The sequence below is a fragment of the Coccinella septempunctata genome, chromosome 4 (assembly GCF_907165205.1).
Source record: "Coccinella septempunctata chromosome 4, icCocSept1.1, whole genome shotgun sequence".
Taxonomy (NCBI): Eukaryota; Metazoa; Arthropoda; class Insecta; order Coleoptera; family Coccinellidae; genus Coccinella; species Coccinella septempunctata.
Window position 1 is genome coordinate 24514346 of NC_058192.1, and position 23152 is coordinate 24537497.

A 23152-nucleotide genomic window follows, 5' to 3' on the forward strand; every position below is an offset into this window, starting at 1 on the left:
TTGATATTCGCGATTTTATAAGAAATGTATTATATTCCACCGAAGACAAAAATAAAATTATCACAAGAAAACATAGATCGTTTGGAGGACCTATGACCACTGATTCTCATCTAGAGATATGCACAGTGCAAAACATATAATAATTTTTTTGGGTTGGTGAAAACCATATTTTCCATCGATCGTAAATTTTCGTTATTTTCCTGATATGTACAATTTTCCGAAGGAATTTGAGAGGGGCATTATTCACATATTATAATAAGCCACTACTTAGTAGCAGACAGGTACGAGAGAGGGTAGAGAAGCATATTCGATTATATCTCAAGATAAACCCTTAAACGATATCTGGGGGAGATTGCCACGTTAAGAGCTGCATACTGGTCGACTTGTTGAGTTCCTTTTTGTCTACACCGTACATCTTCGGTAATTTCCTTTTGTTCACCTTGATCGATTTGCTATAAAGTTTCAGCACCTGACAATTGCAAGTTACCAGCATCGCCACTATGATTCCTTGAAGTCCTTGAGTCACATGAAACGATATTTTGGTGTATTCGTTGTCCTCCTGCCTATAAAGAGCTCCTAGGACAACTATCCCGTAGATTATTATTGTGATCTGAAAAGATAAAGGAAAGTGTCAATAATGCGTCTCATGCCCCTTCTCATAAAACAAGAACCGTTCATTTTCTGAGCAAGTTATGGTATACTATGGGAACAGGTGAAGTTGAACACTGATATAATATTACACTGTTCATTAATCACAGTTATATCATAACATATAGGTGGGGAGCCGACGATGCTAAATCGGGATATACTGTAGCGTCGTGGAGACCTAATGGATTTTGAAGATTAGATGGTATAAAGAAAAAAAAGGTTCTATGATGTATGCACTTTCAGAGGTGGAGAAAGCGTCTGCAGGTTTTCAAAGATGTAAAAAAAAATTGTCAGGTGTACATACTCGAGCGTGTAAGATTAAGATACTGTATATGCCCTACGTCACTGATAATGAATTCATGTTAATCTGACAGTTTGCGTGGTGGGGCTGACCGTAGGTAAGGAAAAATTGAAAATGGAAAAAAAAATTTCGAGCGTGTCATATTTTTATAGGATATGTTAATTGGACCCAAAGGAAGCTACTTTTCAAGAGACTGACAATTTGGACGTGACGTCACAGTGGTCCTTTGAAAATGCAAAAAAATCGTTACTTGTACATACTCGAGCGTGTCAGATTTTGATACAGATGGTTAATCTCGGTGTTGACGTGATGACCCATTATTCTGACACTAATTAAGGGAGGTTTTCTTAATCTGACAGTTTGAAGATGATAACTATGCATTTTTTAAATCTCCCTTCCTGTAACTCTAATCGTTTCTTTATTCATTATGAAAGTTGTAGATAATAAAATTCTTTACAACTTTTGTCTGAGGCAATTTTACATACTCTTAACCGTTTTCGAGTTAGAGGCCGATAAGGGCGAAGAGCTTAGCCACACATGCGAAAGGCCAAGGTCAAAGTAGAAGCCCAGTCTAATGTACAGGGTATCCCAAATTGCTTGATTTTGGCTGTTTCTGGTACTTCTAGACTAGATAGGTAAAAACTTTGAAAGGAGTCCTGGGCTCGATTTTTGTGAAAAGTTCATAACTGAAAACCTTTTCACGATATCCCCATTTGTCTTGAAGATATGACCAAATTTTCATATTTTGTCGATTTCCAAAATGTGTCGTAACTTCTTTATTTTCGAAAATATCTGAAAGCGGTAAAAACTTTCTACAGGCACTTTTTTATTGGAAATACGATACCATATTTAACTTTTTTTTATTTTTTGTACTAAGGGTGGAAAAAAAAACTTCGTTATTTTAAATACGAATGCATGCTTTTTTTGGCCTCATATCATCCAAAAAAAAATTAGCCTTTCAAAAATATATATATGTTGATATATTACTTTCTTACTCAAGGTAAAATCACCATTTCGGTGAAATTTTTATATTTGATAGAATTCTATGAAACCATTGACTTCAAAATTGTCCACTCCCAATAAATCTCCATCTCTATAATACGAATTGAAACTTTCCGTTCATATAATTTCATTTGTTAGCTGAAACACCTATAACTTCAATTAAATCATGTAGTGAACTACATGATTGAGTGTAACATGAATGTTACACTCAATCATGTGTGTGTAACATGAATGTTACACTCAATTGGAATAAATTTCGAACATAATTTCTATTATAAATTTCAATATAACTCGTTGTTCTTGTTTGTGCTCAAATTGAGTACCATTATTCTGTAAACAAATTCTACTTTTTTGTCTAATATAATTCACTGAATTCAACAGCATAACTGGGGAAATGTCTCTGATGGCGTTCCTGACTCTCTGCTCTAAATCAGCCTATTAATGACTGGAGTCTTGAAAATTTTATTTTTATCATATCCCCACACGAAGAAATCTGAAGGATTGAAGTCTGGTGATATTGCTGGCCAGGCAATAGGACCATGCGCTCCAATCCACTGATTCTCAAATAAACTATTCAATTTGATGATTTCGTTGTGAATTATGGGCAGGTGCGCCATCCTGCTGATAAGAAAGCAACCTCGATTCACTGAGATTAATATTGTCAATATTCTCCTCAAAAAAATTCTCCGAAATATTAAAATAAGCCCGCGTATCCAATTTTTTTTTATATATTTTAGATCCCAGAAATCTTCCGTTAACAATTGCAAGCCAAACATTGAATCCAAACCGTCCATGCCTGTTTATTTGTCTACAAATATTTTCATTTTGGTTTGACCAATAGTGTTCATTATGTCTATTGAATAGCCGATCACTATTGTTCCTCACTTCATGTATCTATATAACTTTGAACTTATACGAACGGAAAGTTCCAATTCGTATCATAGAGATGGAGATTTATTGGGCGTGGACAATTTTGTGGTCAATGGTTTCATAGAATTCTATCAAAAATGCAAATTTTACTAAACAAAAAACAATTCGTTAAAATTTTCAAAGTTGGTGTTCATCCTAAGTGTCCAGAGAATTTTCTCGTTGGTACTGCAGAAAACATCAGGTGAGCTTATTTTTCGTATCTCTTTTCTGATTTTTATCATAGCGTATAAAACATTCGGCTTTATAACATAGTTTTATATTAGACTATTTTAGTGAAGATTTCTGAATATTTTATTATTTTCAAATTATTTGATATTTTGAGATTTTTGATTATAAAACCATATCGGAAACCTCAGATAATGAGGGTTCCTACATGGAAGCGACCGATGCTGAAGAGTTCAGCGAAGGCGAACAGGAGGAGCTTGTAAAGCTCAGAGAAGAAAATGGGCAGTTGAAAGCTCAAATAGTCAAACTGACTGAAACTGTGTCACAGTTGGTCGGTGAGATGCGCCTCTTGAGGGAGGAAATGACCCGCAATAATATGACAAAATCTCCCACTTACGCCGCAATCACAAAGCCGGTAGCGGGTTCCAAGAATAATTCCCTTATAGGAATTGTTTCACAACCCGAAACAAGGAAAAATGATTCAACGCAGGTCGCGAAGGCCCCAAACGCGCCCCCAACTGAACGCGCGCGAAAAGAAAGCTCCTCTTCTGATGAGGAGACTGCCAAGAAGGCAACGGAAGTGCCTAAAAGAGATAAAATTCCACCCATCACGATGATGGGCACCTCAGATTGGGTAGAGATATCTAAAGCTCTCTACACAAAAAGGATAAATTACAACCGTGCAACTACAGTTAAAGACGGTATAAAAATCATCGCGTCAACCGTAGATGATTTTAGAAAAATCACTACATTCTTCGAGCAGCATGGTAAAGAATTTTTTACCTACCAAATGGAGGAGGAGAAGAAGATATATGCCGTTATTAGGCATTTACCAATCGACGCTGATCTTGCGTTGATTAAGGACGACCTGATATTCCAGGGAATAACAGACGCTGAGGTGTCCAGAATGACATCGAACAAGACAAAGAAACAAATACCTCTCTACCTGGTTAAAACCCAGAAAAAGGAAATATTCGAAGTGAAGCGACTCTACAACCTCTGTATTGTGGTTGAGCATAAAAAGAAGCCTGAAAGTCCAAGCCAGTGCTTTAGGTGCCAAAGGTACGGGCATGCACAAAACAAATGCTCCTTCCCGTGGAGATGCGTGAAGTGCTCAGGAAGCCACAGCAGCAATGACTGCACACTCACCAGAAAAGGTGAAGAGAGAAATGCCACATGCGTCTTATGTGGAGAAGAGGGCCATCCAGCTAGCTACAAAGGATGTAGCGAGTTCAAGTTGGTGACCAGAAAGAAAAATTCCCGAAAATCAGTTGAACAGAAAAAGAAGGTAACAAAAACAACAACTTCTGAACAAAAAATTCAGGAAGTAGCGAAGACCCAACCTACAGAGCAGGAAAAGAAGAGGGAGACTCCAAAACCCGTCCAGAAAAAAGAAGGACAGAAAAAGCTTACAATGAAACAAGCTGTGAACAGTCAACAGGAGAAGAAAAAGATATCTGAATCAGCCGATGATTTAGATATCTTCACGGAAAAAATTTTCAACAAGATAATGTTGAAAATTGAGAGGGAAATGGAGAAAAAACTCCAAGCATTATTCAGTAAACTGAATTAATGGACCTTACGGATATTAGGAAGAAATCCCTCAAGATAATCACGTGGAACATAAACGGGATCAACACTCGGAAAGCCGAGATAGAACAAATAATATCAGAAAGACAACCTGATATTATAGCCCTACAGGAAACAAGAATAAACCGGAACAGAAGACTGAATTTCATGAATTATGAAACATATAGATGTGACAGAATTACAAACACCGGAGGAGGAGTAGCAATATTGGTGAGAACAGATCTGAAACACTACTTTAAAAGTAGATCCGACGAAACACAAGGAAAAACAGAAAAAGTGACGATTGTTGTCGAATTAAATCGGCAAAGAGTCGAAATAACCTCGGCGTATAAGCCACCACAAAACAATCTATTGGAAGAAGAGATAAACAACATGTTGGAAGGATCAAACCCGAAAATCTCCATCGGAGATTTCAACTGTAAATCCCCATTATGGAATAGCATAACAGAGAATAGAAATGGCAAAAAACTCAAGGATTTCGCCGAAAAACAAAATGCCATAGTTATTGGACCAGAGCTACCGACATATCTTGCTTTTGGAAGAGGAATACCAGATGTAATAGATATCGCGATATTGAAAAATATAACTCAAGAATTCTCGATTGAAACCTTGGATGATGGAACCTCAAACCACAATCCCGTGGAATTGACAATTGGAGAAGAACCAAGAGAAAAACTGCTGGAAATAAGAGAATATACCAATTGGACTAAATACAGCCATTTATTACAATCGGAAATAACAGAAATTCCAACAATAAACACTCCAGACGATCTGGAATGTGCGGTTGATAAACTGGAAGAGAGTATATTGAAAGCTTACGAAAAAAGCACGAGAAGAGTGAAGAGACCAGCTCCAAGTCATCCGCATGGCGATACGCCTAAAGAAGTAAAAGATCTTATACAAGAAAATCGAAGACTCAGAAGAATATATAGGATGAACAAAAATGATCTAAATAGAAGGAACCTCAACCGACATAGCCAAGTTCTGAAAAATGCCCTGAAAGATCTAAGAACAAGCAGATGGAACAAAAGGGTTCAAGAACTGAATACAATCGATCATTCTGCATGGAGAATGCAAAAAAGCCTACGAGGAGAAAAAACTAAAATTCCACCCCTACACGGAGAAAGGGGAATGGCTTATACCAATACTGATAAGGCAGATGCATTGGCGGACTCGATCGAACGAGAATCGAGAATAAATTACAGGATAGACGACGATAAAGAAGATTTGGAAGAACTGGTTGAAGAAAATGATGAAGAAATGGATGAATTACCAGCGACTGCTGAAATAGACAAGCCAACATCGCCAAATGAAATCAGGGAAATAATTAGAAGTTTGAAGAAGAGGAAAGCTCCCGGAAGCGATAAAATAACGAATGTTATGTTAAAGAAATTACCTAGAAAATGTATAGCCGCTCTAACTAATATCGCGAATGGAATTATGAGGACAGAACACTACCCAGAAAAATGGAAAACAGCAGAAGTCATAGTATTCAATAAACCATTCAAAGAGAAGAAGTTTCCACAAAACTATAGACCGATAAGTCTACTGTCGGCTTTAGGAAAAGTAGTAGAAAGAATTATCGCCACGAGGCTAAATGAGGAAACCGAAAATCTGAAACTAATTCCACCAGAACAGTTCGGATTCAGAAGAGAGCATTCAACAGAACAACAATTATTAAGGCTCACAGAGTACATAACAGAGGGATTCCAAAATAAACAAGCTACAGGTCTTGTTTTACTAGACGTCACCAGAGCATTCGACAGAGTATGGCATGAAGGATTAATATATAAGATGAGATGTGCTGGATATTCGATCAAAATATGCAAGTTGATACGGAATTATCTCAAAAATAGAAGATTTTACGTGAAAGTGGGAGGAGGATGCTCCTCAACAAGAGATATAGAGGTTGGAGTACCCCAAGGATCAGTACTTGGGCCACTTCTGTACAACATATACATCCACGATATTCCGAAAAATCCAAGAACCATGCTAACGTTATATGCTGACGACACAGGCATAGCAACTCGACACCGAAATTCTGAAATAATAGAACGAGTTCTACAAGAGTCGATTGACGAAACAAATGACTGGTGCATAAAGTGGAAAATCAAGCTCAATGGACAAAAGAGCCAAGCAATATTACTACAGAAGAGAAGACTGCGACCCACAACGAAACTGGATGTTGACGGCGAAGAAATCGACTGGAAAAATGAAGCCAAATATTTAGGAATAACACTTGACAAAGGACTTACTTGGAAAAGTCATATCAAACAAGCAATCGACAAAACGAAAGCAGCGATGAATAGACTCTATCCTCTGATAGGAAGAAGAATCCACATGTCGAAAGAGACAAAATTGAAGATAATCAAAGCCGTTGCTAGGCCTCAACTGACTTATGGATCAGTTGCCTGGGGTTTCGCGGCAAAGAGCCATGTCAAAAGAATTCAGGCCACTGAAAACAAGCTGCTACGATGTGCAATAGATGCACCTTGGTTTGTCAGGAATAGACAGATTTATAAGGACCTGAAATGGGAAACCATAACGGAATTCATGAACAGAAAAGCAGAGAAATTATTCGAAACAGCGAAAAACCATCCGAATCAAGAACTCAGGAGACTAGTGGACTACGACCCAGAGGAAGACAAAAGGAGAATGCGAATTTACCGAAGGAGACCAAGAGATCAATTAAAAAGAGATTAAAATAACAACAGAAACTTATTGAAAAATTCAATAAAGTGTTAATCCAATAGAGGATTAACACATAAATCCCAGCACGATAGTGTGCGAGAAGAAAACCGACCAAGAGATGAACGGTTTATAGGCAAATGCCCGGAACCAAAATTCAAGAAGCAGTAGGGTTTTTAGTGGGTCTCGAGCTCAGGAGAGTGAGAAACCCCACACTGTTCCCCCTCAGGAGATGAGGGTGGTTCGTCTGTCTTGCAGATTTTCCCCCTGCTACACCAAAAAAAAAAAAAAAAAAATTTACTAAAATGGTGATTTTGCCTTGAGTAAGAAAGTAATATTTCGACATATATATATATTTTGAAAAGCTAATTTTTTTTTGGATGATATGAGACCAAAAAAATAATGCATTCAAATTTAAAATAACGAAGTTGTTTTTTTTTCTATCCTTAGTACGAGAGATGAAAAAATGTTAAATATGGTATCGTATTTAGAATAAAAAAGTGCCTGTAGAAAGTTTTTACTGCTTTCAGATATTTTCGAAAATAAAGAAGTTACGGCACATTTTGGAAATCGACAAAATATCAAAATTTTGTCATATCTTCGAGACAAATGAAGATATCGTGAAACGGTTTTCAGTTATGGACTTTTCACAAAAATCGAGCCCAGGACTCATTTCAAAGTTTTCACCTATCTAGTCTAGAAGTACCTGAAATAGTCAAAATCAAGCAATTTGGGATACCCTGTACATTCATCGCCATATATGTCAAAAACATTCAAACGTAGAAAAATTTGCTTCCGACAAAATTTGTAGAAAATGTTATACTTTTCTAATGAATGCGAAAACGAGTTGAAGCCCAGGAGAGGAGATAATTACAAAAATTTGAATTTTGGGAGCTTTATGACCAGTTTTTATTTTCTGTTATTCTTGAATCATTAGCTTCAAAATAGGAAAAAAGACACCGCACTCGAGAATGTGACGAACAAATGACATTTTTTTTCGCAAGTTTGGCGCCCTCCCACACATTTTCGTTGCGCTCAAATTGTCAGATTAAGAAAATATATACTTTTCAACATCTAATTAACCACATATATCTTGATCTGACACGCTCGAGTATGTGCAATGACCGTTTTTTTTTTACTATTCTGACAGGCTATTCTTGACACTTCCCCCTATATACAGGTTTAATTTTTGGTAGAGGTACTCCACAGGGTCCAAGGTATTTCTCCCCTCATATTAATCAGACACACTCGAGTAAATCCCGAATTTCCCTCTTGGGCTCCCCAACTAATATTTATGTGAAATAGTTTTGTAAATAAATTTCAACGAGCATCAAGCATCTTGCAGGTTACAATAACTTGAACTATTCCAGCCCTTCAAAAATTATTGCTTCCTCTGCAGAATGACACATTTTATTTCACACAAATTCCAATAACGGGGAAAAAAATATTTCACAACAAGGACTCCAGTATTGTTCGGAAAATGCATAGAAAACTGCTCGATGTTTTCCTCTTGGACATGGAAGAGAGGGAGAAAAATCCTAGTTCATCCCGATAACTTCTCGTTTTCCACTTTTTCGAGAACTTTTTGTCTCACCCGAGGGAAAATTCCGGAGCAACAGTTCTGAACTTAAGTCGTTGCAATGATATGGAAGGCGGTCATGAAAAACCACCCTTTCATTTATTTTCTCACCCTCTCACGGCGCCAGGCCCAGCCGACTGAATTATGCGCTTCGTTTATCTTTCCCAGGTTGCGGAATGTTGAGGCTTAGAAAGTACAACAAAAACGAACGTTTGTTGTTCCCTTTGTGTTCTGTGATGAGGACTTCTGTCGGAGATTGAATGGAAGGATAAATAATGAGTCATAAATTACTCGAATGCAAAACGATTTTATCCATAAATGAGATCGTATTATTCGAATGTTAACAGGAATTTGGAAATGGCTATATATTGATGTTGAAATGTATACAACTTGGTCGACGTTTCGGAGACCTTTATCCTTTCTCAAGGCTGCACCGAACGAAGAGAAATGACACTCACCTCTTTATAATATCTAACAAATAATTCTATAAATACCTATCTTGTTTATCCGCAGTTTGATCAAAAGTGAGTAGGATATTTCAACCGTCAAATTATTGGTTTATCTATCTTGTCAAATTCGAATTTTTCTCCATTCATCAGTGGGAATTTACATATGCCTTAAAAATCATTGTTTTCAACTGTTACAATACATGAAAACATCACAATCCAAAAAATATCACACCTCAAAACATCACCAGTAAAAGAAAAATTTTTCAAACTGGCCTTTTATCCAATATTATTTTGATCAACAAAATATAACACAAATGTCACAAATATAATTGCACGGCAGCTTTTTATAATGCAATAGACAACAAGAGACAGTATTTTACATATCAGGAAGACAAAAATTCCATTGAAAAGAGTTCTGTGGTATAGTCTAAAAAATTGATTGTCATAATATTGTCAAAAATTCTATATCGGACAAAGGAAACAACTTTTAAAAGATAGGATAAGACAGCTCATAAACGATACCAAAAAAATTAACAGCGCACATAAGACATAAGACCATATCGACTTCTGCGCAATATCCAAATTTTTGATAATGACAATAGAAGGATAATAATTGAAATGATCCGCATCAAAAGAAACAATACAGTGAACATCAGAAAAGACACCAAACATCTCACCTCACCTAATAGTTCGATAATGCACAGCGATTTGGTTGATTAGTGGAGAATGTTTAATAGTTGTATTCTGCTTTTCATCTGTAATTTATAAATCTGTAGCGTACGATCGATCTGTCGGTGTCCGATTGACAGATTCGAAAATAATGCAATTCTGAAAATGTTCCTGTATTCATCTTCTTTACAATGTTACTTTTGAATTACTTATCGTAAATAGTTACGGATTCCTGTAAAAGCTACAGATCACTAAAAAACGTCCAGAATTGCAATTTTCCTGTAAACTAATGAAAAGTTACAGATTGGTTTACAGATGGAAGCAGAATACCACCATAAGAGTCAAAACTGTCAAAACCATTTCAAATTTGTGATATTTCAACTTGTAATGCCTTGTCTATTTTAACCTATGAGATTAATGGTGGTATTCTGCATTGTGGTTGTATTCTGCTTTTCATCTGTAAGTAACGAATCTGTAGCGTACGATCGATCTGTAAGTGTCCGATTTGCAGATTTGTAATAATGCAATTCTGGAAAGTTTTCTGTAACCATAGATTAATCTATGCCTGCAACTATCAAAATTTTGGAACAACATATTTTTTTGAAAATATTCATATCGAAGATACCTGTTCCTCCCAAGCGTTGATAGAAGTTTGAAGTTTGAAGTCTGAAACTTTCCATAAGCTTACAGCAAGATTACAATTCTGGACGTTTTCAGTGATCTGTAGCTTAAAGGAATCCGTTACTATTTACGATAAGTAGTTCAAAAGTAAATAAGGAGTTACAGAATTGCATTATTTTTCAATCTGTCAATCAGACACTGAAAGATCGATCGTACGCTACAGATTTGTAACTTACAGATGAAAAGCAGAATACAACCATAAGACTTCTGATATATTGATTTGTGATATTTTCGAATTGTGATGTTTTATTGTTCTTGATTTATTGCACCTAACCTTTGTGACCAATTACTGCAATAACAGATTCAGATTAAGGCCCGGTACTTTCACGTGCGAATAACTAAATTTATTCGATAGATAAGTCTTATTCTTAGGATAAGTAAAATTGCAGTCTTTTCAGTTTCAGATAGTGTTATTCATCGAATAAATCTGTCATTGAAACTTAATTAAGAGTTTTTTTGTCATAGATCGAATGTCGGTACGTCATTATTGGTTGAATTTTTTAGATTCTTGATATGTATATGGTTATTCTTTGTGTGATTTCACGAAATATTTGCTTTCTAGTTGGAATTATGACAATTTCTACAATGCGCTGTCTTAGTTACATTAATCAGTGAAAAGTAGTATACCGTGTTTTCATAGAATTGTTATTCGTCAAATAATTTCATCTGAAAGCACCGAAATAAGGTATCCTTCAGATAGGAAATTGATAGATACTTATTGACAGTGAATAAAATTTATTCGAAGGTGAAAGTACCGGGCCTAAAGCCCGTTTGCAACAGCCGAGAATTCTCTGGAGAATTCTCTACAAAATTCTCGCAAGAAAACGGCAGAGATTATTTAGTACGCAACTGAACAGAGAATTCTACCGAAAGTGCGTATGTAACGGTACATAATTCACGGCGCATGAAATCTCGAGAATTTTGTAGAGAATTATCCAGAGAATTCTCGGCTGTTGCAAACGGGCTTTAGATAAACAAATTATTTGTCGGATAAAATAACCCGAGGAAAAACCTCACTTTTGATAATACTACAGAGAAACAAGAAGGAATTATTTACTTATTGAATAACATAATGAGGTGAGTGCCGGATTTCATATCATTGCAGCTTTGAGAAACGTCGACGAAATTGTAGATATTTCTATATTTATAATAATTTAATAATGACATACATTTATTTTCCAATAAAGAGAAAACAAGTCAAAAAGAAACATTTCATAGATTGATAGACTCCAAAGAAGAAGAGAACAGAAAAATTTGTTTCAGCGTTCACAAGCACACTCAAATTCAGATATCGAATAAGGTTCAATATTCATAATAAATCGGTGAAGTGATTTACGAAAAGTAGTGTAATCTTCAATGTCCCTTATGTGTTTTGGGAGAAAGTTAAATAGTTATATTGCCGCATACATAGATGCCAGAGATAACCTCAATGTAGTATATAGGGAACTCTAACGATTTGTCAAAATCAGCTCAGCATTCGATGTCGTGGGGCACACAAGCTTTTGACTCCATTGATTCGCATGCTGTTTTGGTCGAGTATTGTGTTTTGTGCGTGTTTTTGGAAAATAATCTTCTTCCCTACGTTAGATTAGAGTGATTAGACTATAACTTTCTAAGAAATGCCTCTTTACACTGATAATAAAAAGCTTTGTGTGCCCCACGGCAATGAAGGGTCAGCTGATTTTGACAAAGCGTTAGAGTACCCTATATATTTGAAATCAGAAGGAAGAGCTTTACCGATTAGGAAAATGAAAGACAGAGAGTATCATTTAAAAATAAGAGTTCACATAAAATTTTCAGGTACTATACTACAAATTGGCCCGTTTAAACGTTTTCGTAAGCCAATATAGCTATATTGAGTATATATAGCTATTGGGTATGATATAAACAATCACCCTGTACATTGCATTTCCACAACTTCGTTATCCGAAAAACATGATTTTTCGTAGTACCTAATTGATGAATTATTTGAAATAAAAAAATGAACTTGTGATTATAACGTTTTTTCATCTCTCATCAATAACTAACCTACAGAAAAAGAATGTTTTTGATAACATTTCAAAATCATCCCTCACTCTTAAAGTGTACGGACCTCAATATACAGAAAAAGTAAAAAATCAAGTTTAATAATTTTGTCCTCTTCACGTAAATAATAAGGACAGGCTTGATAAAAAATAACATCAATGATCAAATAATTCCCAGCAACAAAAGGTATATCCATTTCTTGCACAATAAGTTAGAGTTGCCATTTAAAAAAACTCAACTACCCTCAACCTTCTCTAGAGGGTGCGTGACAAACTTCACATACATGCGTAATTCGAAATGAATATCGACCTGTTCGATCATTTCTCTATGAAGTAAGTAGTATTTATATAAATACGGAATATCACTCTGTATGATAGATAGTGATGAAACCACATAATTTGCTAGAATTAGGTATTTGTACGTTATCCATCTACTGAAATAATATTCTCTATATTCAGCATTTCTATGAAATCAAGTAGGCCAAAGAATACTATGACTGAACGAATTTTTATGTTGTAGTTTCGTCTGATATAAACAGTATACAGAGTGTCCCATGATGGGTGACCTATTATAGACGTTTACGGAGAACGGGTCATAGGATTGAAAATTTGGGTACTAGGGTTTACGCTTCTCATCCATCTGACCAAAATATTTTCAATGTTTCCACGTTGCCGCTTATACTAAAAAGTATTACAAACTTCTTTTGCTTCTCCATCCCCTGTCTGTACTTCCCTTTCCCTATTACTGATACTTTCGGAGATATCAATGTGACATTACAGTAGCAAGAGAAGTCGTACGCTGAAAACCCTCACTTCCATAGAAATTTGACTTTATTTCCGAAATAATAAGATTTTCATTAAATACATGATACATCATTAGATGAGAATTGTGATTTTGTCTGAAAACATGATGAAAAGTATAGTGTTCCCTTAGAAATCAACCCTGTATATCACAAATCAAGTTTTTTCTACACGAAACTCATCCTCAGGATCTCACTGATTTATTTTGAAAATTTCAGATTCCTAAAATATAAAATTCTTTTTCTATTTTTAGCAATTTTTGTGGAAAACTGTGAATATATCCGAAAGTATCCGGAATAGGGATAAGGAAGTGTATACGAAAATACTCAGATGGGTTAGAGAAGCGAAAAAAGTTATAATAAATAGGGTGTCCCATGTAAAATAACGAAATTTGTAGTATCTTTTCGTATAAGCGGCAACATCGCAAATATTTTAGTCAGATAGATCAGAAGCGTAAAACGGTAAAACCTTGTAATGATCTCCAGTTTTCTGAGAAAAATTGGAGTTCATTTTAGTGCATTCCTTTCATTTTACATTTCCGCCTTTGAAAATATTTAATTCTCAAATATTCAGAACATTCATTCCGATAGGCAGAGTAAATGTAAAATACCGTTTATCTGTAGTTGTTTTTCTTGCATGCCGTTGAAGATTTTGACGTTTTTCTGATGTTGATATGCGATAAACCGGAGCTGACGACGTCTTTCACTCTTGTCGCATTCGGGAATTTTCAGATTTTCAACGTGTAGGGGGATTTGCCTATAAAAGCAGATTTTCCCCCGCGACGGCCTCTTTTACACTTTTGACTCTTTTACTCTTTAGTCTCTTTTGTCACTTTTACGCTCTGTACTCTCTTTTCTCCGCGATTCGACTTTAATTGTGTGCACGACAAGCCGTTCAGCGAATTTAGAATAAATTTTGTATTACGAAGTTAGTGCTCTTAGGAATTAATTTTTAGTTTTCGTTTGTTTTCCGCGAATGCCTGAAATAAAGGAGGTAGGTCCCCGTCTTTACGTTCAGTTTCTTCATTAGACCTACACCGGTTACTTCTTTGACACTGCTGTACTGTATCGCTTTCTGTTATCTTTTGCCGTACTTTACCCTGTTTCGGGGGTCTGACTTTTCCCTTCGCTATCAGTCATGGTGCGTAATCCCTTGGGGTAGTGAAGAGAAAGTTCTGTCAACTCCCTGTTCGCGTTCCGCGTCATAAGTGTTGAAATCGAAATCTCTTTTCTATCAGTCATGGTGCGTAAGCCCTTGGGGTAGAGAATAAGAGATACCGCTCGTCGTCAGTGGAATCCCGTAGTTGTGCTCAAAATGGACCTTTTCTTCGCTATCAGTCATGGAGCCCTTGGGGTAGCGAGTAAAAGTCTCGAGTAGATCCGCCCTGGTTGTGTTTCTTTCAGTTCTGGAGAAATACAATTAATTACACCCCGATACCGTATAGCAAGTCATTTCACTTCGCGAGGTCATCCTTAGCATCCACTTCGTCAGTTCTGGTTGGCGCATTTTATTGAACAACCTTTGATTTTTTCAGTGTACCCGGTATAAACTTTTCAAAGTGCTCGTGATCGGATAGAATTTCCAGAATGTATGTTTGCTGATAGATTCGCTCATATTTCATACCTACACATATTTCCGTTGTATATATAATCAGTTTCCGAAGGTATGAATAAACTGGTACACAATTTGATTTTGACTACTTCGTTATCGCTACCACCCTAGATAACCGCGAACTCTGTCTCCGACTAACAGCTACTCTGGTAGGTTTGCTATTCTTCCTAGTGAAAAGAATAGCTGGCGCTCGACGCTCGAGATAAGTTTTCTCCGAGGTAACCACATTACAACCTATAGTACCCAAATTTTCAGAATAATTCTATTATCAGTTCTCCGTAAATGTCTATTGTTTTGTTTATTTTCAATATAAATCAGAAATAATATAGGTTCAAATTGAAATTTTATGGGAATTCGAATTCAAAACTCAACCAACAAAAAATTGAATAATCTTCGTGCTCAAGACTCATATTAGGTATATGTATTAACATATTAAAAATCATTAGCTAGTGGAAAATTTTCGTGATTATTGATGCGATAGCTCTTTCTGAATATTCATGAACATAACCAACATATTATTGGTACATCTACATATTCGATGGCTATTCGAAATTTCCCAAATCAGTGCCGTCTAAAATCACCAAATTTCAACATTTACAAATCTCTCGCATAGGTCTCTTAAGTATTATATGAAAGAATTATGAAATTCGGTGAATTTAGACGGTACCCAATGATTGGAAAAGTGTCCACTGGCATTCAAATATACAGGGGAATTCACAATCGAAAAGTACAGGGTGTCCCAAGTTCGAGTTCCTATTAGTTTCTGGTGAACTGGACATTTGAAATCTGAAAATTGGGATTATGATATTGTTCGAAATTCTCTACTTGAAATATTTTTGGAGCTGAGCACTTGCGGTTATACAAGGAGTTAGAATAAATTTGTTCAAAACATTTCTTTCCAATCTTCGTTTCTGATATGAAATGAGTATTCCATTCTGAATATATTAATGTTCAAATTGTGGCACTCGTCCAAATGGTTTTCAAAATATCGAGAAAAAACTGAAAAAAAAAGGGAAATTCAGTATTATATTCGTTATGCCTATTCTAAATCTTAAAGCACAAACCGTTTTCACATTTTCTTGAATTTTGAAAAAATGTCACTGGGATCAATATTTGTCCATAACTTTCGATTTTCAAATGAGAACCCTATTTGTTATATTCCGAGAGCTGGCAACAAAAACAACTACCTCATAAGTTACCAAAGGTTTGGTTTGGCACTTTGGTTCAACTTTATTACGAAAACTTGAAACCGCCCGTCTGCCAGGCGTGAGTGGTCGCCTTATAGGATAAAAAAAATTGAAAAGATGTCGCCCCGACGACTAAAACACGATTCATCAGTCCATAATATGGTATTTAAAAAGTCTCTATTCTGCTCAATTGAACGAAGAATCCATTGGCAAAAAAATAACCTTCGCTGTTCATCACCTTCTCGTAAACCTTGGACGGGTTGCAAGAATTTTTGACTTAAAAAATCGTGCGAGCTGCTATTCCACTGCTTGTTGTTGGATTCCTATCAAATTCACGAAGTATCCTCCATGGCACACTTTGCTTTCCACAATAAAGAAATTACAGTCTTTTATGGTTATGCTTGTATTGAAACGAGTAATTCGAAACCAAAACTGTCATTTAAGTTTTTTAATCAAATAAATCTAGCCTAAAAATAGGAGTTGGGTGTGTATTGAATTTATCGTATCTTAGAAAATTGCTACAAAACCGTAGTAAGCTTTTTATTGCTATATCAAATTTTTGCGATTCCTTCATGCATGAGAATGTGTTTTATTTTTTTAACCGGAAACGGTGCCTCGTACAGCAAAAAGTCAAGAAACCGAATTTGCTCCAAATTAAATAAGTATTTGAAAAGTAATTTTTATTGTCGGAAAAACCAGTGGCGTATCATTTTTTTATCTGAAAATATTCAGTCTCGCTGCAGTACGGAGGCCACTGGTAGAAAAGAAAAGAAATGATATTATGCAAAAAGTGCTCCTTGACGCTCAAAACCTATGTCTCGAATTTCATAAAAATATTTCAAGCAGTGTGAAAGTTATTAATAAAAAACATTTTTTTTTCTATAATTTTAACACCCCGTATCTCGGAGAGGAAACATTTCTCGACATATGTTTATATGACAAACTAGGGCTTATTTTTGATGTAGGATACGTGGTTAAAATTTCTTGGTTATGATCTGGACCACCCTGTATTTGACAGCGTCTGTTTCGAAATAGCGACCACCCCTGTTGGCAGTGCTTACGATTTCAATTCAGTTAAGATCCTAGACCATTTTGATACAACATTCATCTTGGTAACTATTAGAAGGTTTCAATCGATTTTTCCTCATCTTTCCAATTTTTTTTATCCCATAAGGCGACCACTCACGCCTGGCAGACGGGCGGTTTCAAGTTTTCGTAATAAAGTTGAACCAAAGTGCCAAACCAAACCTTTGGTAACTTATGAGGTAGTTGTTTTGCTGCCAGCTCTCGGACTATTATGACCTGTGCGAATTTTGAATTAATTTGATGGAACCTAATATGACTGGGTAATACGCTTTATAAATAACAAAGAATGAATAACTAGAATTAATCGAATACAGCTGAACCCATCAGAATTCAGTTGTGTGTGTAGCAGGCTTTATGCGATAGGTACTTCGAATTCGAATTTTCGTAATTTAAAATTTTTCGTGATATTATAACAACTTTAAAATAAGTCGATTGAAACCAAAAATTTGAAAAACTGTCAGGAATTACTCTATTCATTCAACAAAATATTGCTATTATAAATATACTTACAAAGGCAAATAATTGGGGAAAATTACCGGGTTGATTAAATGGAGAATGCATTAAAATTGTTATTAGATTGAAATATTGCGCTTTCATAAAACGTTATTAACAACGAGACTACGAGACTTTTACGAGACTCATAACTAGATGAGACTAGAGCCAACGAGACGAGACTGCATGTCTTATCGTCGAAACAAGACGAGAGTTCAGTGAAATCTGATCAGTCTCATCCTATTGTACCAAAAATCATTTGTTCGGAAATGCTCACTTTCTTGATACCAAAAAAAAAAGAATACCTGATTGTCAACATGGTTTTATTCCTGGCGGTCGGTGATAACTTGTCTACTTGAATCCCTTGATGCATAGACTGAGTCCCTTGACTCCAATAATCCAATTGAAGTGAAGAATTTCGACAAATTTTCATTGAATGGCATATAATTACATGTTCAAAACTTGAAAATTATCTGGGAAATTTGAAAAACTGGGTACTTTGGCTGAATACAACCCTGTTTGAAAGAGCCACAGATGTGTAGTGTAACAGATTTAGATAGTTATTCTAATTACAGGGGTGGCACAGCTCATTATGAAAACTTAAAATGGCTACATCTTTTTCTCAGGGCCGAAACGGAAAAAATGTTATAGGAAAAAAGTATTTCTTTTGAAGACTCACCCTGTATAAATACAATAGCAAAATTTCACAATATTATAATATTCAAAGTACTCACAGACTAAAAAACGTATCTCCCCAAAATCATTTCACAATAATAAAAATTAAATTTCCAATAATTTACGTGAGAAAATATCATACAATTCAAAAAGAGGGGACAAACGATGCCACCGATACAAAAGCAACGCGTCGACAGACGGAGAAGTAAAATCAAGAAAAACATGGATCATTTCGAATCCAAAAACTATTTTTCAAGATGATCTTATGTGAACTTTTAGAAATATTGAAAAAAAGACTTCTCGCTGGCAGTAAATTCATACCCAAATCCATGCCATATCAGGTAAAAAGCAACATTTTAATCCTATCGCATTGTGTTTGCAAACTCATTCACCGCGATCCCTCATTTCAAACACCTCTCCACTTATCGGACCAGAGCAACCACTCTGCTTTTAATGATATTCCATGTTTATGACAGAACGTCATTGAATGCATAAATTCAACGAGGATCTCCGGCGATATACTGAAACCTAAATCTCACTCAACTGACAGGCACTGCGACATCGATGCCTGTTCACTGCATGATGGCAGAAAAGCCTCGATTATCATATTCAAATCACGTAATGGAAAGAGGCACGACAGCCATAAAAAAGGACCTTCCGAATTCCTGACATTTTCATATTTTACTGTCGAAGCGAACGAGGCATTTCTAACGGTGAAGCGGAATTGACGCTTAACAGTGGCAAATTTCGGATTGGATTGTTTCGCTTGTCACGTTACAAAGTTGGGATATGGAAGGGTGTGAATGATTTCATGAAGAAATTAAAACGCTATCACTACGCGACCTACTTTTTCATTTCTCTGAATCTTCTTCATGCTGATCTTCACCAACGTTGCGGCAGCATTTGTGACATAATTGAGGCAGAAAAATATGTATCGACGTGAACATAAAAAATTTACACAGTATAGCAAATATACACATAATACATAAACACTGTGTATTATCTATAGTTGGGGAGCCGAAGAGGGAAATTCGGGATTTACTAGAGCGTGTCAGATTAATACAAGAAGAGATACCTTGGACCCTGTAGAGTACCTCTACCAAAAATTAGACCTGTATCTATACAGGGGAATTTCGAATCGTTGATATGGGATACCTTGGACCCTGTAGAGTACCTCTACCAAAAATTAGACCTGTGTATAGGGGGAATTTCGAAATCGTTTTTGTGACCTTTATAGCCAATTTTTATTGTTTCGGATTGCTGAAACTGTCCGATTATATTTCTCCGTTATTCTTGAATCATTAGCTTCAAAATAAAAAAACGGCAACGCTCTCGAGAATGAACACGTGACTTTTTTTTTGTAACTTTGGCGCCCTTCCACACATTTTCGTCACGCTTAAATTGTCAGATTAAGAGAATATATAGTGTTCAACATATATCTTAATCTGACACGCTCGAGTATGTACAATGATAGTTTTTTTCTACTATTCTGACAGGCTGTCCTAGACAATTCCCCCTATATACAGGTCTAATTTTTGGTAGAGGTACCCGACCCTGTACTATTTATTATGTTTTGTTATATGTAATTGATATTATTTTATGATTGAAAAATTTTTTTTTCATTTCCTCTTTTGATAGAGGTTTGAAGAGATAGAGAGAAATATGTACTTCTTATTCATCAGAGACACTCGTCTCTGCTATTTTCCTCGTCATTTCAATGAATTCGCAAGGAACGAATGCGCTCCTTAAATTGTCAACATCTTCCTTCATCTATGTATAAGCTCTTACCTTAACACATTGCCTGCTAGGCGTTAGGTATTCTATAGAATACCTAGACAATGTATGAAACGAATAATATTTCATACATCTACATCTACATCTATACAATGCCTAGGCATTGTATAGAATGCCGGATTTTACACTTGCCGGTACCATATGCATAAAAGAACGTGTTAAGCTGGTTAGCCTGTATTACCAAAATCAAAATTGTGCTCGAGGATATTTAACCAAAACCATCTTGAAAGTACGTAATGGAATTGATTTCAAAATTTGTTGAGACGCGTTCAGTAATGAATAAAAAATGGCACCCATTGGAATAGTGAATGATGAAGGAGCAGCTGTGGCGGTATAGTGACATGTCCAACTTATGCCAAACACGCAATCTGTTCTGCAGCGGTATAAGCCAATCTAACGTTTTCAAAATTTTACATAAACACAAGTTCCATCCGTACAAAATTGAATTAATTCATGAATTAAATGATGATGCTTTGGATCGTAGGTAAGAGTTTTGCGAAATTATGGCCTACCGTATCAACAATAACAAAAATTTCTTGTACAACGTTTGCTTTTCTGACGAACAAACGTTTTCACTTAAGGGAAGTTTATACCAAGAGACTTTCTCGCCATCCGTATAAGCCGTAAGGGGGGAAAGACTACCAAAATGTGGGGTGTTCCCAGAACATTCGAACGATCAGTAGAAGTTACGAATATTGCTATACTTAGTTTCCACTTCTTTCGTCGAAAAGATGGAAGCACTTCACGAACGTCTTTTTTTCATTATAAGCAGGAATTGTGGCTTAGAGAGACTTTTCGAGAAATTTTTTTTACGTGGAAATTCATCGAGACAATCGTTTCAGCTCGGAAAGTGAATTCAATCATGAATGAACATTTGTTCTTCACTGAAAAAATTTTTTTTCTATTTGACGAATAAAAAAACGGTGTAGACCCTTCTTAAGGGAGAGGTTGACCGGCATTACTGTAGATTTTGGAGCGACACAAATCCTCACGTATTTCGAGAAGCTCACACTCAACATCCGGATAAACTTTTGGGTAGAAATTTTGGGGGACCACCTAATTGGGCATTTGTATATTCTTGATAATTTAAATGACGAAATTTATCTCGAAATGCTGGAAAATGCGATTGATCCGTTAATAACAGAAAAATTAGAAAACAATTTCATTTCCAAAAGACAGAGCTCCTCCTCAATACGCCGCACCAGTTCGCCAATACCTCAATTTGCAATACCCTGCTCGTCGGATTGCCTATGGAGTGGCCTGTCCGATCTCCTAACCTGAACTCTCTGGACTTCTTCTTGTGGGAACATTTGAAGCCCAAGATTTTTGTGCCTGAAAATTTGGACGCCAACGAATTGTAAATTGTAAATTGTCAAATAACTTCAATTATGCGAAACCTTGATAGGGATGGTTTTCAGTCAAGATTGTATTATTGTATGGAAGTCAATGAAGGACAATTTAAATATTTGATTTAAAAACGCAGATTTAATTTTTTTGATTGTGAGCATGATAAAAACAATTGAATCTTTCAATAATGTGGTTTTTTAAAAATTTTTAAGTTTGTAAAAAGGGCTTAGTAAAAATGGGCTTGTATATTGTAAAATTAACCAAAATATTCAAGGTGGCTCATTTGAGCAGAAAACTGTTATTTGGCGGAAAAAGGTTCATCAAAACTACCTTTTCAACACACCGTTGTAAAAAGGCTTCAAGGACCTTTCAAATGAAGTATCACTCAACCCCTTTCGCCTATTCAATTTTGAGGGTTGTAGCTCCCTCTCTTAGGGGGTTCGTTCAAGCCTCGTCAGAAGATGTCCCCCAAAATAAAATAATTCGACGTGTTTCTGGAAATTTTTCCAATCACTATGAGATAAGAAATATACAGGGTCTGAGATGGATAAAAAATATGCGGGGTGACTTGTCTGAGATGGAACAATCTGTATATTTTTCTGCCTGAATAAAGGCCCGTATATTGCCAAAACGTTGCTGATGCAGATTTGTAGGTAGAAGAATTAGAGAAAGTAGTTCACTTGCCTGATAACGTTTTAATTATTGATTGATCATGGAGGAAACTGAAATTTATGATTACATAGATAGAGATTTCTAGATACCTATAAGTTAATTCTTGAACTACAGATTGTTTTTTCAAGAATGGTTAATTACTGCTAATTTTGTTTAGTTTTTCAGAATCCGTATAAGAAATCCTATAACCTCTGAAGGAAGACATTTTTTATTGAGAAGATTTCACTTTTAATTCTAGCTATCCTAGAAGTCTGAAATGGCCTGTGCAGTATGGAATAATGGAAGTGAAAATTATATGTTCTATAATAACATAATTTCTGGATTTACTTTTCTGAAGAGCAGCTGAACCTGCGTAATGAATACCATAAAGGAATTTTATATGGGGTTTAGGGTGAGGCTGAATCGAAAAATGCGAATAATCATTTCCGTAAAGCAAAGATAGGTTCGGTTACTATACAGTTGAAGCAGATGGGAGGTTAACATTTCGAAACCGAGACAATGAAGGTTCAAGTGGCTGGCGTTCTATCATTTCAGCTTCAGGGCGATAATAGGAACTATCGACGTCTGCTTGTGAGGGATGTAGGTATCGAGCTCAATTGTAACCGCACTTTGTTGCCGACTGAATTTGGAAATCAATTACTATTCGTAGACTGTATACGTCAAAGCTAATTGGTATGTCTTTCTTGGAAATCGTGGAAACTGGTACATGTCCACTGATTTCCGCAAGCCATTTCTACCACATTGTCATTCACCCATAGGCA

General features: G+C 35.9%; 1 protein-coding gene across 3 annotated transcripts in view; it reads right to left on the bottom strand.

Annotated features, from left to right (window-relative positions):
* Positions 1 to 128: 128 nt before the first annotated feature.
* The window catches only part of LOC123311194 (adhesion G-protein coupled receptor G2-like), a 273671-nt gene continuing 250647 nt past the window's right edge, over positions 129 to 23152 (bottom strand). For all 3 annotated transcript variants that reach the window (XM_044895016.1, XM_044895018.1, XM_044895017.1), the window contains one exon: positions 129 to 610. In XM_044895016.1, the coding sequence (XP_044750951.1) occupies positions 332 to 610 (279 nt within the window). In that variant the 3' untranslated portion in view covers positions 129 to 331. The remainder of the gene's footprint in view (positions 611 to 23152) is intronic.